The sequence below is a fragment of the Pristis pectinata genome, chromosome 18 (assembly GCF_009764475.1).
Source record: "Pristis pectinata isolate sPriPec2 chromosome 18, sPriPec2.1.pri, whole genome shotgun sequence".
Classification (NCBI taxonomy): domain Eukaryota; kingdom Metazoa; phylum Chordata; class Chondrichthyes; order Rhinopristiformes; family Pristidae; genus Pristis; species Pristis pectinata.
In genome coordinates this window covers 40,291,582-40,309,158 of record NC_067422.1, presented here as the reverse complement: position 1 = coordinate 40,309,158, position 17,577 = coordinate 40,291,582, and the positions used below count along the sequence as shown (strand labels likewise).

Here is a 17,577-nt window from a genome sequence, read left to right as displayed (position 1 = left end):
ACCGGACCGGGTGTACCCGGGGTGTGGGACACACACACACAGACCGGACCGAGTGTACCCGGGGTGTGGGACACACACACACAGACCGGACCGAGTGTACCCGGGGTGTGGGACACACAGACCGGACCGGACCGGGTGTACCCGGGGTGTGGGACACACAGACCGGACCGGACTGAGTGTACCCGGGGTGTGGGACACACAGACCGGACCGGACCGGGTTTACCCGGGGTGTGGGACTCTCTCTCTCACACACCCCGGCCGCTGTGACGTCTGTGAACCAGACCTTACTCTCCCCGCCTCCCGGGTCCGGCTGTCGGTTGGCTGTTGCGGGAGGGTGACACCAGGGTCCCGCCAGTGAATGCAGCCTCCTGCCCAGCGACATTGGTGCCCTGGGTCCCGGGACGAGGACAGAGACACCCCCCGCCCGCCCCCTGCCCTCTCCCGGGGCCCGGAGACCGTGGCGCCGGCAGCCACCTCGGCGTTCAGCCGCCACCCAGGGGGCAGGGACGGTAGCGCCGGGTGTGCGGGACTCCGCTGGAGCTGGGGATCAGGTGAGTGAGCGCAGGAGGCGGGGCAGCGGGAGGGTGAGGCCCCGCACCAGCTCCTGCCGGAACCTGCTCTGGGTGACCGTGTAGACGAAGGTGTTGGTGCAGGTGCTGAGGACCTGCAGCATGTCGCCGGCGCTCTCCGCCGCGTAGCCCGCCGCGTTGTCCACGTACGAGTAGGGCACGGCGCGGTGGTAGATGTGGAAGGTGACCTTGGTCAGCCACAGCAGGACGAAGCTGCCCGTGATGGCGAAGAGCAGGACCAGCGAGCGCCGCCGGTTCTCCAGCTCGGGGTCCCGGGCGCCGGAGCGCAGCCGCCTGCGGGCGCCGCTGGCCAGCAGGACGTGGCGGACGGTGAGCCCGTTCAGCAGCAGGATCAGCAGGAACGGGACGCAGGGGGCGAGCAGCAGGTGCGCCAGCTCGTAGGAGGCCCAGGCGGCCGACAGATAGTAGCTGCCCTTCTCCTGGCAGCCCCAGGACACGCCGCCCACCACGTACTCGGGCTCATAGACGAAGTACCAGGGGGTGCACTCCAGGCAGCTGAGGACGGCCAGCAGGCTGAGGGCGGCGGTGGCCACCCGCTCGGTGCAGTAGCGCGCCTTCAGCCTGAAGCAGCAGATGGCCACGAAGCGGTCCCAGGTGAAGGCGACTGTGAACCAGACGCAGCTCCCGGTGGCGGCGCAGGCCAGCACCTCGGTCAGGCGGCAGACGGCCGTCAGGTTCAGCGCCGAGTCCGGGAAGTAGACGAGGCGCAGCAGCTTGGGCAGCGGGTCGGTGATGACCACCATCAGGGCGCCGAGCGCCATCGCCACCAGGTACCGGCTGATGCAGCGGGACAGCCCGCAACGGCCGCGCAGCAGGATCACCACCGCCGCCACGTTCACTGCGGGGAAGAGGGCACACGTTAGCGGCTGGGACCCCCCCCCCCCCACACACACCCGGGGCCGCGGCCACCCAGGGCCGGGGGCGACGGCAGCGCCTTTCACCGCCGCTCCGCCCAGGGCAGGGGACGGGGACGGCCGCCGGTCAGGGACACCCACACCGGAGAGTACCCCAGGTCCAGAGTGGTACCCCGCTCCTGCCCCCCCCCATACCCCACCCCCTACCCCGAACACCACCCCTGCCCCGTACCCCACCCCCTGTCCCGGTGCCCAGCCCCGATACCCCAGCCCCCGTACCCCGAACCAACTAGTTAGGAAGAAGGCAGCGTGCATAAGGTGTAAGCAGCAAGGATCAGACAGGGCCCGTGAGGAATATAGAGTAGCAAGGAAGGAACTTCAGAAGGGGCTGAGGAGAGCGAGAAGGGGACATGAAAAGGCCTTGGCGAGTAGGGTTAAGGAGAATCCCAAGGCTTTTTACACGTACGTGAAGAGCAGAAGGATGACGAGAGTAAAGGTAGGTCCGATTAAAGACAAAGGTGGGAGGATGTGCCTGGAAGCTGTGGAAGTGGGTGAGGTTCTCAATGAATACTTCTCTTCAGTATTCACCAAGGAGAGGGGCCTTGGTGATGCTGAGGACAGTGTTGGTGAGGGTAATGTTCTAGAGTATGTAGATATCAAGAGAGAGGATGTGTTGGAGTTGTTAGAAAATATTAGGATAGATAAGTTCCCGGGGCCTGACGGAATATTCCCCAGGCTGCTTCGTGAGGCGAGGGAGGAGATTGCTGAACCGTTGGCTAGGATCTTTGAGTCCTCATTGTCCACGGGGATGGTGCCAGAGGATTGGAGGGTGGCCAATGTTTTCCCCTTATTCAAAAAAGGTAGTAGGGATAGTCCAGGGAATTACAGACCAGTGAGCCTTACGTTTGTGGTGGGTAAGCTGTTGGAAAGGATTCTAAGAGATAGGATCTATGAGCATTTAGAGAATCATGGACTGATTAGGGACAGCCAGCATGGCTTTGTGAAGGGAAGATCTTGCCTCACAAGCCTGATAGGGTTCTTTGAGGAGGTGACCAGGAAGATTGATGAGGGTAGTGCAGTAGATGTGGTTTACATGGATTTTAGTAAGGCGTTTGACAAGGTTCCACATGGTAGGCTTGTTCAGAAGGTCAGAGGCCAAGGGATCCAGGGGGATTGGCTGTGTGGATTCAGAATTGGCTTGCCTGTAGAAAGCAGAGGGTTGTGGTGGAGGGAGTGCATTCGGATTGGAGGGCTGTGACTAGTGGTGTCCCACAGGGATTGGTTCTGGGACCTCTATTTTTTGTGATATTTATTAACGACTTAGATGAGGGGGCGGAAGGCTGGGTTAGCAAGTTTGCAGATGACACAAAGATTGATGGTGTTGTGGATAGTGTGGAGGGCTGTTGAAGCTTACAGAGGGATATTGATAGGATGCAGAGCTGGGCTGAGAAGTGGCAGATGGAGTTCAATCCAGAGATTGAAGTGTGAGGTCGTACACTTTGGAAGGACTAACTCCAAGGCGGAGTACGAGGTTAATGGCAGGATTCTGGGGAGTGTGGAGGAGCAGAGGGATCTGGGGGTTCATATCCACAGATCCCTGAAAGTTGGCTCACAGGTGGATAGGGTAGTTAAGAAAGCTTATGGGATGTTAGCTTTCATAAGTCGTGGGATTGAGTTTAAGAGCCGCGAGGTAATGATGCAGCTTTACAAAACTCTGGTTACACCACACTTAGAGTACTGTGTCCAGTTCTGGTCAACTCATTATAGGAAGGATGTGGAGGCATTGGAAAGGGTGCAGAGGAGATTTACCAGGATGCTGCCTGGATTAGAGAGTATGGATTATGAGGAGAGACTAAAGGAGCTAGGGCTGTTCTCATTGGAGAGGAGGAGGATGAGGGGAGACATGATAGAGGTGTACAAAATATTAAGAGGAATAGATAGAGTGAACAGCCAGCGCCTCTTTCCCAGGGCACCAGTGCTGAATACAAGAAGGCATGGCTTTAAAGTAATGGGTGGGAAGTTCAAGGGAGATATCAGAGGGAGGTTTTTCACCCAGAGAGTGGTTGGTGCATGGAATGCGCTGCCTGGGGTGGTGGTGGAGGCTGATATGTTGGACAAGGTCAAGAGATTGTTAGATAAGCATATGGAGGAATTTAAAATAGGGGGATATGTGGGAGGAAGTGGTTAGATAGTCTTAGGCGAGGTTTAAAGGTCGGCACAACATGGTGGGCCGAAGGGTCTGTATTGTGCTGTACTGTTCTATGGTTCTATGGAACCCCAGCCTCTGCCCCGATAGCCCAGCCCCTGCCGATACCCCACCTCCTGCCCTGAACCCTAGCTCCTGCCCCGATACCCCACCCCTGCCCCCATACCCCAGCCCCTCCCCGGTACCCTAGCTCCTACCCCGATACCCCAGTTCCTGCTTGGTGCCCCAGTCCCGATACCCCAGCCCCTGCCCCCATACCCCACCCCCTGCCCCAGTACCCCAGCCCCCCAGCCCCTGTCCCCATATCCCAGCTCCTAGCCCAGTACCTACCTCTGTACAAGTGACAATAATAAAGCAGTACAAATACCCCCTGCATCTTAATACTGACCTGCTGAAGTTTAACCACATCCCCCTCCCTGAACTCATTCCTTCCACGTCCTTCTCCTTGGTGAATACAGAGAGAGGTGTTCAGTTAAGGCCTCACCAAGCTCCACACTCTAGTCCCTGCAGTGACCCATTCTTTCCCTGGCTACCCTCTTGCTCCTGATATATTTATAGAATCTCACCTGCCAAGGATACCTTTTTTTTGCCCTCCGAATTCTTTCTTTAGTTTGCTCCTATACCCTCTATGTTCCTGAACAGACTCTCCGTCACAGCTGCTTTTACCTGCCTTATGTTTCCCTTGTTTTCCTGATCAAATCTTCAATGTCCTTTGTCATCCAAGGTTCCCTGACCTTTCACCCTTACCAGAACATGCTGACCCTGAACTCTCACTAATTCTCTTTTAAAAGTCTCCAACTCGTTAAATGTTGTGTTACAAGCATCTGTTCCCAATTTACTTTTGATAGGTCCTCTCCTACACTATTGAAATCAGCCTCCCCCCATTTTAGGACCTTAACCTGAGGACCGACTTCATCCCTTTCCCGAACTGCCTTGAAATTACAGAACTGTGGTCACTGTTCACAAGGAGTCCCCCACCGACACTTACACCACCGCCCGGTTTCACTTCCTACGATAAGGTTGAGGACTGCCCCGTCTCTGGTTGGTCCCTCTACATGTTGTCTCAAAAAAATTTCTAGGATGCACTTGACAAATGGCACCCCATCTAAGCCCCCTGCACAAAGGCAATCCAGTCAACATTGGGAAAGTTAAAAAGCCTATAACCCCGGTGCTCTGACCTCTTTCTGTGATTTGCTTCATGCAGGCATGAGCTGCTTCACTTGGAAGTGAACACTGTGCAAACATCAGCAAACATCTCCACTTCCCATCCCGTGATGGAAGGAAGAACTTTGATGAAGCAGCTGAAGATGGCTGAAGACCCTGCAGCATTCTCCTGGAGCTGAAGTGATGGTCCTCGTGTCATCAGAACCTCAGTGCTCATTGGTTTTGTGCAAATCATGAAGTTACATCTGATCAGATGTGACAATGATGCCACGGGCAGTCCCTCTCTCACTCTGGATCCAGCTCCTTGGTCTGTGTTTGGACCGGGGCAGTGAAGGTCTGGAGCTGTGTGCTGCGGGCGTCTGCCGAACAGAGTGAACCAGTGGGTTTTTGGTGAGGGTGGAACTGGCAACTTCTCTGATCACTTTGCTGATGACTGAGGGTAGTAATTAGCCAGAATTCTGGGAGCAGGACATACCTGGGCAGTTCTCCGCATTATACAGTCAAAGAGTTGTACGGCACAGAAACAGGTCCTTCGGCCCAGTGACCTGCATTAATTCCACATCCCTCTGTGCCCTGTTCAGGTATACACTGCAGACACGAGAGAATGGAGGAATAGGTATACCTCCAGACGGTGTCTGAGAGTCACTGAGTTATACAGCATGGAAACAGGCCCTTCGGCCTAACTGGTCCATGCCGACCAAGGTACCCCATCCAAGCTAGTCCTGGTTTGCCAGAAAATAACCTTCTGAACCTTCCTATCCATGTACCTATCCAACTGTCTTTTAAACATTGGTATTGTACCTGCCTCACCCACTTCCTCTGGCAGCTCATTCCACATATATACCACCCTTTGTGTAAAAAAAAATTACCCCTCAAGTTCCTATTAAATCTCTCCCCCTCTCACCTTAAACCGATGGCCTCTAGTTCTTGATTTTTCAACCCTAGGAAAAAGACTGAGTACATTCAACCTATCTATGATAAGATAAGATAAGATAAGATTTCTTTATTAGTCACATAGTGAAACACACAGTGAAATGCATATTTTACGTAGAGTGTTCTGGGGGCAGCCCGCAAGTGTCACCACGCTTCCGGCACCAACGTAGCACGCCCACAACTTCCTAACCCGTACATATTTGGAATGTGGGAGGAAACCGGAGCACCCGGAGGAAACCCACGCAGACACACAGGGAGAACGTACAAAATCCTTACAGACAGCAGCCAGAATTGAACCCGGGTTGCTGGCGCTGTAAAGCGTTATGCTAACTGCTACAGTACGTATGTCCCTCATGATTTTATACACCTCTATAAGATCACTCCAAGGAATAAACTCCTAGCCTGGCCAACCTCTCCCTATAATTCTGTCCCTCAAGTCCTGGCAACATCCTTGTAAATCTTTCCAGTTTAATAACATCTTTCCTATAGCAGGGCGACCAAAACTGAACACAATGCTCCATGGTGGGATTATCAGGTAGATGCCAGTGGTGTCACAGTACTGGAACAACGTAGAGGTGCAGCTAGTTGTAGAGCACAGATCTTCAGTTTTACAGCTGGATGATTCCACACTCCGTAAACTTCCTTTTCTCAATATCTTCAGATCAAGTTGTCTGGATCTCATCCACTGAATCCCACTTCTCCAGTGCTGGGGATGTCAGGAGGTCAGAACACATCATCCACCCAGCACGTCCAGCCAGGGAGAAGAGCTCTCTGTCACTTCATTAACGTCCATCCTTCAAACAACAGCATGATCAACAATTTCCTGGTCATCCAGTTGTGGGATCCTGCAGTGCTCAAGTTACCTGCAGTGTTTTCTCTTATTTTAACTGTTTAAAGCAGAAATTAGGGCACCAGAACTGTGAGACTGACTGACACTGTGTACATATCAACACCATGAAATCAACTGACACCGTGTACATATTAACACTGAGACCGACTGACACCATGTACATATTAACACAGAGACCGACTGACACTGTGTACATATCAACACCGTGAAACCGACTGACACTGTGTACATATCAACACTGCGAAACCTTCTGACATTGTGTACATATCAAAACCGTGAGTGACTGACACTGTGTACATATCAACACTGAGACCGACTGACACCGCGTACATATCAACACCGTGAAACCGACTGACACTGTATACATATCAACACTGAGACTGACTGACACTGTGTACATATCAACGCTGAGACCGACTGACACTGTGTACATATCAACACTGTGAGACCGACTGACACTGTGTACATATCAACACTGAGACTGACTGACACTGTTGATATTTATCACATTTTGTATTTCTTGGATCACAGGTGACAGTTGTTGGACCATCTCTTCCTGCAGAAAGTGCTCTACAGTGCTGTCACATCCTCAGCATGTCCTGGGCAACTACAACAATGAGATACTGAGCAGACCTTCAAAATTAAAAGGTTTTTTCCATACACATTAATTTTGGCCATAATATGTCCAACATGTTGCTGAAATAAGGATTGAAAAACAAGAACTGAAAATCAGAACTAAAAAGATCCAGAAATCTGAAATAAACACAGTAAATGCTGGAAAGATTCAGCGTCTGTGGGGACAGGAAGAGTTAACATCTTGGATTGGAGATACTTCACTGGAACTGGGAAACAGAGAAAACAAGTACGTTTTAAATTATGGGGAAGGTGGAGGGAGGGATAGACAGGACAAAGGGAAGATTGGTCGGGCCAGAGTTGCCATGGAGACGTCCCCCTGTTGATGGGGAGCAGTCAGAGCTGGTAATGCAAACAGTGGAGCATAAAATGTTACAAACTGCAGGGCGACGGGACATCCCCAGTGGGTCAGGCTGTGCCAGTCAAGAGAGGAAAATCTGAACCAACATCATGGATCAAGGACTTACCCCAGGAATGGCCAGTTCTGGTACAGAGAGTGGGCTACCTGAAGCTGCAGAATTCAACACTGAGTCATGCCGACTGCAACGTGTCTGCACGGAAGGTGAGGTCCCCACGCCTGTAATTAGCCTTGTGGGAGCAGTGCAGGAGGCCACAGACGGAGGTCTGAGCGGGGGTGGTATGGGGACAGGCAGCAGTTCGAAGAGACCCCATTGTGAACATCAAAAAGCAATGCCTTAAATGTAAAGAAGTACAGGTTGACCACCGCCTCACATTAAGGAATGTTCGGGTCCTCTGAGGGTGGAGGGGACAGGACGGTGGTTGCAGGGGAACTGCCATTGATGGGGAGTGGGAGGTGGGGAGGGAAGGAACAACCCCTCCGAAATGTTGGGAGGGGAGGGAACGGTGTCTCTGCTGGCGGAATCGTGTTGCAGCTGGCAGAAATTGTGAAGGATTTGTTGAATATGCAGCTGATGGGGTGGAAGGTGAGGACCGGGGAACTCTGTCCAGGAGGAGAAGGGGATCAGATGTGGTCAAAGGGGTCTGTCTGAGGAAGTGAAAGGTTAAGAATTGCAACCATACTTATAACTGGTCAACAAAATATATATATCTATGCATTTATATTTCCCTAGCAAGGACTAGCAAGCTGCTGACCCACTAGTTAAGTTGGAATGTTAAGTATGTTAACTGCCTTTGTTTCGGGTAACGGACCATTCCGATATGTCAGACGGTGGCGATACTGGGTGTAATTAACATCAAGGTGAAGGCTTGGTCTGAACAATGAAGGGTGATACCTGCCTTTGAAAGCCTTGATTATAACTCAATTATACTAAGACAAGAGGTGTGATAGCTGTCTCGGGATCTCTATAGCTTGACCGAAACTCACGGCGCCATTTGCATGGGATGTGCGGGACAATTCCTGTATAAATGTCTGTCTGCCCTTTGTGCGGGGAGAACTCGGGAAGCGACTCTTAGTGAGTGCTGAAGAGAATTCTCCTGGCGGTGCACTGCTAATAAAGGTATTTGTTCGAATCGACCTCATGGCACTGTGTTACGTTCAGCGGACAGAAGGGGAAAATTAATTTCGGGACGACATGTCCACCACGGTAGAGAGGAAGCCACGGTTCAGGAAAAAAAAGGAACTCATTGCAGAGGCATCTGTGTGCCGAGTGTCATCTGAGTGAATACAACAGAGGAACTGGGGAATGGAACGGAGTCCGTTACTGGGGGCGGGGTGGAAGGAAGTGAGTTGTGGGAGCTGTGGGCTTGTACAGAGATAGCAATTGATGGCTGTGAAAAGAATATCAATTTTGCCTTTTATTATCACATGGTCCAGTAGTTCACCTCTTCATTAAGGAATCAGCCGGAGTTAATTAGAGCACAGTTGACATCACATGTATTTAGGAAGCCCCATCGCCCTAAATGGAGAGTTGATGAAGGATAGTTCTGTAGTTCTTTCCAAGTCCTTTATTTCTGAAAATAATGACTGAGTTTACATTGGATTGAATTTAGACTGCGTGTTTGTTTCTGAAAACAGAAGCAGTGTTCAATCAGAAGATATACGCACTCCAGTGTAAGATGCTGGTGTGGACTCACCGCCCTCACTCTGCTTCCCATTCTGGGCAATCAGCCCACATCTGATGTAATGTAGCAGAAGTCTCTTGCACCCGTTGGCAGCTGTACAATCTTTGATGTGAGCCCTTACTTCCACCGTTGGTTTGGTCTGGACAATGGACAAGTGACATTGCATGTGCTAAACCTTGTAAGAATATCTTCAACAGAAATCTGAACCAGATTTTACACCATCTGCAGCTTTTTGATCTCCAAGATGATGCAATGAAGAGGAAATACTGAAGAACATCTGCAAGGCCAAAGTCCTTTCCAGAGAAGGCCATTGTATCCATGGCCAAACCTGGGAAAGACTCTTTGTTCAATGAATTAACTCACCAATACTATTGAGCCACAGACAGTAATAATTTCTAAACAGATACGTAAATGAGAACTTACCAGGGATACCAATTGCTGCAAGAATTGGGTAGTAAATGGCTCCAATCCAATGAATTATCACAGCGCCCATTTCCCATCAGAAGCTGTGCAGACTTGGCCTCTGTGTCAAAGGAGCCCTGATTTATATCAGTGGGAAATCTCCAGTGACATCATTGCCATTGGTATTAATTAGCAGTCTGAACAAACAGATTACCTCAACAATGAGCCCTCCAGTGGGAAGCCTTTGTGGGGAATTCAAGTGAAAAACCTCAAAGATTGAACATTGAACAAACATTTCCAAAACAGTATTGTAGCATCAAGTCTGGACCAGACAAAGGCTGGCTTTCTGTTAGCTTTAGCACGGGGTTTATGGTCAGCTCCTGGAGTCCACAAATAGAAATAAACAATGACCTTGACGCAGTTAGAAACAGAGGCTTTGCAATCAGACATTGAGTTAGCAGAACTGAAGAGGAGACACTGGATGGATGCAGACGGTGAAGGTGCAGAGGGCGGGACTCAGCAGTAGTTCACAGGACCAGAGTAGAGGGTGGTATGTCAGACACCTGAAGCAAACAGTCCCTTGACCTGGGCACCGATACACCTTGCACATTTTCAATTTTTTTGGATGACCAAAACTGTTTACTTCATAAACAGAGGCTTCAGCAACAGAACTGCTGATGTGGACAGAGATGGTGGGAGAAAGGAGGAACAGAAACATAGAACCAGAATCACACAGCACAGAAACAGGCCCACCTTGTCCATGCCGACAGTGATGCCCATCCACACAAGCCCCATTTGCCTGCATTAGGCCTGCACCTCTCTACTCCCTTCCTATCCAAGTCTCTGTCCATTGTATCTGCCTCCACCACCTCCTCTGGCAGCTTGTCCCAGATACCCACCACCCTCTGTGTGAGAAACTTACCCCTCAGGTCCCCTGCACTTTCTCTGTAGCGGTGACACTTTACTCTGTAATGTCATTGTACTACATCAGTGCACTCTGTACTAACCCCCTGTAACTGCACTGTGTAATGAATTGACCTGTATGATCGGTGTGCAAGACAAGTTTTCCACTGCACATCGGTACAAGTGACAATAATAAACCAATACCAATACCTTCAAATTTCTCCTCTCTCATCTAAAACCTGTGCCCTCAAGTTCTACACTCCCCTGCCCTGGGAAAAGACTCTATAGATCCGATCTATGCCCCTTATAATTTTATAAACGTTTGTAAGGTCACCCCTCAGTTTCCTGTGATCCAGGTAAAACAAGCCCAGCCGATCCAATCTCTGCCTATAACTGTGGCCCTCCATTCCAGGCAGCCTCCCGGTGAATCTCTTCTGCGCTCTCTCCATTGCTACCCCTCCTGTCCTGTGGTGTGGCCACCAGAACTGTGCACAGTACACCAAGGGCAGCCTGACCAAGGTTTTGTTCAGCTGCCACGTGATGTCCCGCTCTCACACTCCATGCTCAGCCTATAAAGGCAAGCATGCCAAATGCCTCCCGCACTCACCTATCCACTTGCAGTGTCATTTTCAGGCAGCGAAAGCCTTGCACCCTACATCTCTCTGTAAATCAACACTCGCTGCAATGTAGAGCACAGCAGCAGCTCAGCTTCATTAGGAGTTTGGGGAGATTTGGTATGTCAGCAAGGACTCTTGCAAATTTCTATAGATGTACAGTGAAGCGCATTCTGACTGGTTGCATCACCGCCTGGTATGGAGGCTCCAACGCACAGGATTGCAAGAGGCTGCACAGGGTTGTAGACTCAGCCAGCTCCATCACGGGCACAACCCTGCCCACCATCAAAGACATGATAGAACATAGAACACAGGACAGTACAGCAGAGGAACAGGCCCTTCAGCCCATGACATTGTGCCAAATTAATTAAACTAGTCATTAACTGGTATCGGTTTATTGGTAATGCCTAACTAAACTAATCCCTCTGCCCACACAATGTCCATATCCCTTCATTCTCTGTACATTCATGTGCCCATCAAAGAGTCTCTTGAACGCCCCTATCATATCTGTCTCCACCACCACCCCAGGCAGCGCATTCCAGGCTCCCATTGCTCTGTGTAAAAAAACTTGCCCCTCACATCTCCTTTGAACTTATCTCCATCACCTTAAATGCATGCCCTCTGGTATTAGACATTTCAACCCTGGGAAAAAGATATTGGCTGTCTATCTATGCTTCTCATGATCTTATAAACCTCTATCAGATCTCCCCTCAGCCTCTGCCACTCCAGAGAAGTTTGTCCAATCTCTCCCTATAGCACATACACTCTAATCCAGGCAAAACCCTGGTAAACCTTTTCTACACCCTCTCCAAAGCCTCCACATCCTTCCTATAATGGGGCGACCAGAATTGAATGCAATATTCCAGATGGGGCCTAACCAGAGTTTTATAAAGCTGCAACATAACTTCCCGACTCTTGAACTCAATGCCTTGACTAATAAAGGCAAGCATGACGTACGTCTTCTTTACCACCCTATCAACCTGTGCAGCCACTTTCAGGGAACTATGGACTTGAACCCCAAGATCCCTCTGTACATCAACACTGTTAAGGGTCCTGCCATTCACTGCATACTGTCCCTTTACATTTGATCTCCAAGAGTGTCACACTGCACAGTTGGCCGGATTAAACTCCAGCTGCCATTTTTCTGCCTATATCTGTAACTGATCTATATCCTGCTGTATCCTTTGGCAATCTTCTACACCATCCACACCACCACCAACCTTTGTATTGTCTGTGAACTTACTGATCCACCCATCCATGTTTTCATCCAGGTCATTTATATCCATCACAAACTGCAGAGGTCCCAGTACGGATCCCAGTGGAACACCACTGGTCACAGACCTCCAGCCAGAATAAGTCCCATCGACCACTACCCTCTGTCTTCTATGGGCAAGTAATTCTGAATCCAATCTACCAAGTCACCATGGATCCCATGCATCTTAATCTTCTGGATGGGCCTCCCACAAGGGCCCTTGTCAAACACCTTACTAAAGTCCATGTAGACAACATCCACAGCTCTACCTTCATCAATCACCTTCGTCACCTCCTCAAAAAACTCAAGTCAAGTTAGTAAGGCACTGCTTGCCCTGCACAAAGCCATGCTGACTGTCCCTGATTAGGCCATTTTCCAAATGCTCATAAATCCTATCCCTAAGAATCCTCTCCAGTTACTTCCCATGTAGACCAGTACAGTCTAAAGACCACTGGTCTAAAGTTACCAGGATTATCCTTATTTCTTGAATAACGGAACAACATTAGCAAATCACCTGTCTGCCGGGACCTCACCTGTGTCTGGAGAGGACACAAAGATCTTGGTCAAGGCCCCAGCAATCTCATCTCTTGCCTCTCTCAATAACCTGGAGTATATCCCATCAGGCCCTGGGGACTTATCCACCTTAATGTTCTATAAGAGACCCAACACTACTTACTTTATCTCAAAATACTCCAGCACATTAGCACGCTCCACACTGATCTCACTATCCTCCACATCCTTCTCCTTGGTAAATACTGATGCAAAGTACTCATTCAGGACCTCACCCACATCCTCCGCCTCCAAGCACGTGTTCCCTCCTTTATCCTTGAGGGGTCCTCCCCTCTCCACAGTTATCCTCTCGCTCTTGATGTGTGTATAGAATGCTTTGGGATTCTCTTTAATCCTACTTGCCAAGGACTTTTCATGGCACCTCCTGATTCTCCTAATTCCCTTCTTGAGTTCCTTTCTGGCTTCTTTATAATCCTCAAGGGCTCGGTTTGATTTTAGCTTCCTAAACCTTACACAGGCTTCCTTTTCCTTCTTGACTAAATTCACCACCTCTCTCAACATCCAAGCATCCCTTCCCTCGCCATCCTTGTCCTTCCTTCCTACTGGAACATCCCTGTCCTGTACTCTGTGCAGTTGGTCACGTCAGATGCCTCAAAAAGGCAGTGCCTGAAGAAAGCGGCATCCATCACTCAGGACCCTCACCATCGGGGACGAGGTACAGGAGCCTGAAGACCCACACTCAATGATTCATGAACAGCTTCTTCCCCTCCGCCATCAGATTTCTGAATGATCCATGAACCCAGGAACATTCCCTCGTTATTCCTTTCTTTGCACTATTTATTTTTGTATATTATCATAATTTTTATGTCTTGCACCGTACTGCTGCCACAAAGCAGCACATTTCACCTCCATATGTCCTCACTAAATTTGACCTCCCAAAGTGCCTTACTATTTGTCAGGATTAAATTCCCTCTGCCACTGTTCCGCCCAAGTTTCCAGCTGATCTTTATCCTGCTGTATCCTTAATCAATACAAGATTGTATTGCAGACGATACAAAGATTGGTGGTGGTGTGGATAGCGCAGAAGATTGCCAAAGGATACAGCGGGATATAGATTGGTTGCAGATATGGGCAGAGAAATGGCAGATGGAGTTTAGTCCGGCCAAGTGTGAGGTGTTGCACTTTGGGAGATCAAATGTAAAGGGACCCTTAACAGTGTTGATGTACAGAGGGATGTTGGGGTCCAAGTCCATAGTTCCTGAAAGTGGCTGCACGGGTTGATCGGGTGGTGAAGAAGGCGTATGACATGCTTGCCTTTATTAATCAAGGCACTGAGCTCAAGAGTCGGGAAGTTATGTTGCAGCTTTATAAAACTCTGGTTAGGCTGCTTCTGGAGTGTTGCATTCAGTTCTGGTCGCCCCATTATAGGAAGGATGCAAGATAAGATAAGATAAGATAAGATAAGATATTTATTTATTAGTCACATGTACATCGAAACACACAGTGAAATACGTCTTCTTGCGTTGCAAAGAATGTGCTGGGGGGCAGCCCACAAGTGTCGCCACACTTCCAGTGCTGACATAGCATGCCCACAGCTCCTAACCTGTACGTCTTTGGAATGTGGGAGGAAACCGGAACACCCGGAGGAAGGCCTCGCAGACACAGGGAGAACATACAAACTCCTTACATACAGTGGCCAGAATTGAACCCAGGTCTCTGGCACTGTAATAGCATTAAGAGGTTTACCAGGCTGCTGCCTGGATTAGAGGGCATATTCTACAAGGAGAGGTTGGTCAAACTTGGGTTGTTTTCTCTGGAGCGGTGGAGGCTGAGGGGAGACCTGATAGAAGTTTATAAGATTATGAGAGGCATGGATAGACAGCTGGGATCTTTTACCCAGGGTCAAAATGTCAAATACCAGAGGACACGCATTTAAAGTGAGAGGGGGTAAGTTCACACGAGATGAGCAGGGCAAGTTTTTTTTTACACCGAGGGTGGGGGGTGCTTGGAATATGCTGCCAGGGGTGGTGGTGGAGGCAGATATGAGAGAGGCGTTTAAGAGTCTCTTAGATAGGCACATGGATGTGCAGTGAATTGAGGAATATGGAGCATGTGTAGGCAGAAGGGATTAGTTTAGTTCAGCATTTAATTAGTCCAGCACAACGTCGTGGGCTGTAGGGCCTGTTCCTATGCTGTACTATTCTCTGTTCATGTTCTAGACAACCTTCTGCACTACCTACAACTCCACCAATTTTCATGTAGTCTGCAAACTTACTAATCAGACCTACATTCTCATCCATGTCATTTATAAGGTCCCGGCACCAATCCCTGCAGTACACTACTTGTTATAGACTTCCAGTCAGGGAAACACCCACCCACCACTACCCCTGCCTCCTGTCACCAACCCAATTTTGGATCCAGTTTGTCAACCTGCCTTGGATGCCTTGTGCCCCGATCTTCTGGACCAGCCTACGATGTGGGACTTTGTCAAATGCCATACTGAAATCCATGTGAACCACGTCTACTGCACAGGTTTCATCAATTTTCTTAGTTATCTCCTCAAAAAAAACCCTGCACGTAACCATGCTGACTCCTCCTAATCAGCCGCTGCCTTTCCAAGTGAACGTGAATCCTGTCCCTCAGAATCTTCTCTATCCTCTGATGTTAAGCTCACCAGCCTGTAGTTTCCAGACTTATCCCTACTGCCCTTTTTGAAAAGGGGACATCACCCATCCTCCAGTCTTCTGGCATTTCACCCATAGCCAACAAAGGTGCAAAAATCTCCATCAGAGCCCCAGAAATCTCCTCCCTTGTTTTCCTGAGCACCCCAGAAACGATCCCTTCAGCCACTGGGGATTTATCCACCCTAATGTGCTTCAATACTTCTAACACGTCCTCCTTCCTGATACAGATGTGCTCCAGAATGTCGACATGACCTTCCCTTCACTCTCCAGCCTCCACATCCTTCTCCCTGGTGAACACTGAGAAATATTCATTCAGGACTTTGCTCATATCCCTTGCTGCACACACAGATTACCCCACTGGCTCCGAAGGGGACCTACTCTTTCCTTAACTACCCTCTTGCTTCTACTGCAATATAAATGTTTTTAGGATTCTCCTTAATCCCACTTGCCAAGGTCATTGTATGGTCCCTTTACACTCTCCTAATTTCTTTCTTCTCTCCTACGTTCCCTATAAACCTCAAAGGACACGTTCAATATCAATTCCCTAGACCTGACATATGCTTCCTCTTCCCTGATCAAACTTTTGATGTCCTTTGTTAACCACCTTGGCTTCTTACCCTGATTCTGAACTATGATGTACAGAGGGATCTTCGGGTCCAAGTCCATAGCTCCCTGAAAGTGGCTACGCAAGTAGAAAAGGTGGTAAAGAAGGCGTATGGCACGCTTGCCTTCATTGGTCAGGACGTTGAGTATAAGAGTAAGGAAGCTATATAAAATTTAGGTTAGGCTGCACTTGGAGTATTGTGTGGAAGGACATGGAGGCTTTGGAAATGGTGCAGAAGAGGTTTACCAGGACGTTGCCTGGATTAGAGGGTATGAGTTATAAGGAGATGTTGGACAGACTTGGGTTACTTTCTCTGGAGCGGCGGAGGCTGAGGGGAGACCTTATAGAGGTTTATAAAATTATGAGAGGCACAGACAGAGTAGGCAGTCAGAATTTTTATCCCAGGGTAAAAATATCAAATACCAGAGGACATGCATTTGAGGTGAGAGGGGGAAAGTTCAAAGGAGATGTGTGGGGCAAGTTATTTACACAGAGAACGGTGGGTGCATGGAAAGGGCTGCCAGGGGCGGGGGTGGAGGCAGATACGATAGTGGTGTTTAAGAGGTTGTTAGACACATGAATATTCAGGGAAAGGAGGGATGTGGACCATGTGCAGGTAGAAGAGACTATTTGGTATCATGTTTGGCACAGACATCGTGGGCTGAAGGGCCTGTTGCTGTGTTGGACTGCTCTGTGTTCTATTCCTTTGTTTAATTCTCTGTTTTGCTCTTAACACTTCCCACTCATCAGATATGTTTTCCCCTTGAGCAGCTGCTCCCAATCTACTCCACCTAGGTCCTGTCTCAGATGATCGAAATCCGCTTTCCCCGGTTTTGGGCCAGATCCCGAGCACCAACCTTATCCCATTCCATGAACACCTTGAAGCTGCCTGAACAATGGTAACCATTCCCAAAGCAGATCGGTTGGCTGACAGGAGTAGGTGTGAATGGGACTGTTTTGGGTTGGTAACATGTACCGAGTGATCTGCCACAGGGCTCGGTGCTGGGAACTCAATGTTTTACGACTTATATAAATGAGATGGATGAAGGGAACGAGGGCCTGGTCACTAAATTTGCTGCTGGCACAGAGGTGGATGGGAAAGTGGGTTGTGAGAGGACATCAGGAGTCTACAGAGGGACACAGACAGGTTACGTGAGTGAGCAGGGATCTGGGAACTGGAGCAGAATGTGGGGAAATGTGAAATTGCACACCTTGATGAGCAAAATAATAGAAGCTGCATGTTATCCGATGGCGAGAGACTGCAGAGCTCTGAGAGGGGCTGGGGTCCCTGTGCATGTGGGTTCAGCAGTAATTAGGAAATCAACAGAACGTTCT

General features: G+C 49.5%; 1 protein-coding gene across 1 annotated transcript; it reads right to left on the bottom strand.

Annotated features, from left to right (window-relative positions):
- Positions 1 to 547: 547 nt before the first annotated feature.
- Positions 548 to 1,351, bottom strand: LOC127580147 (prolactin-releasing peptide receptor-like). Its single transcript, XM_052033358.1, has one exon. It carries the CDS (start codon positions 1,349 to 1,351, stop codon positions 548 to 550), a length of 804 nt encoding a protein of 267 aa, XP_051889318.1.
- Positions 1,352 to 17,577: the final 16,226 nt, after the last annotated feature.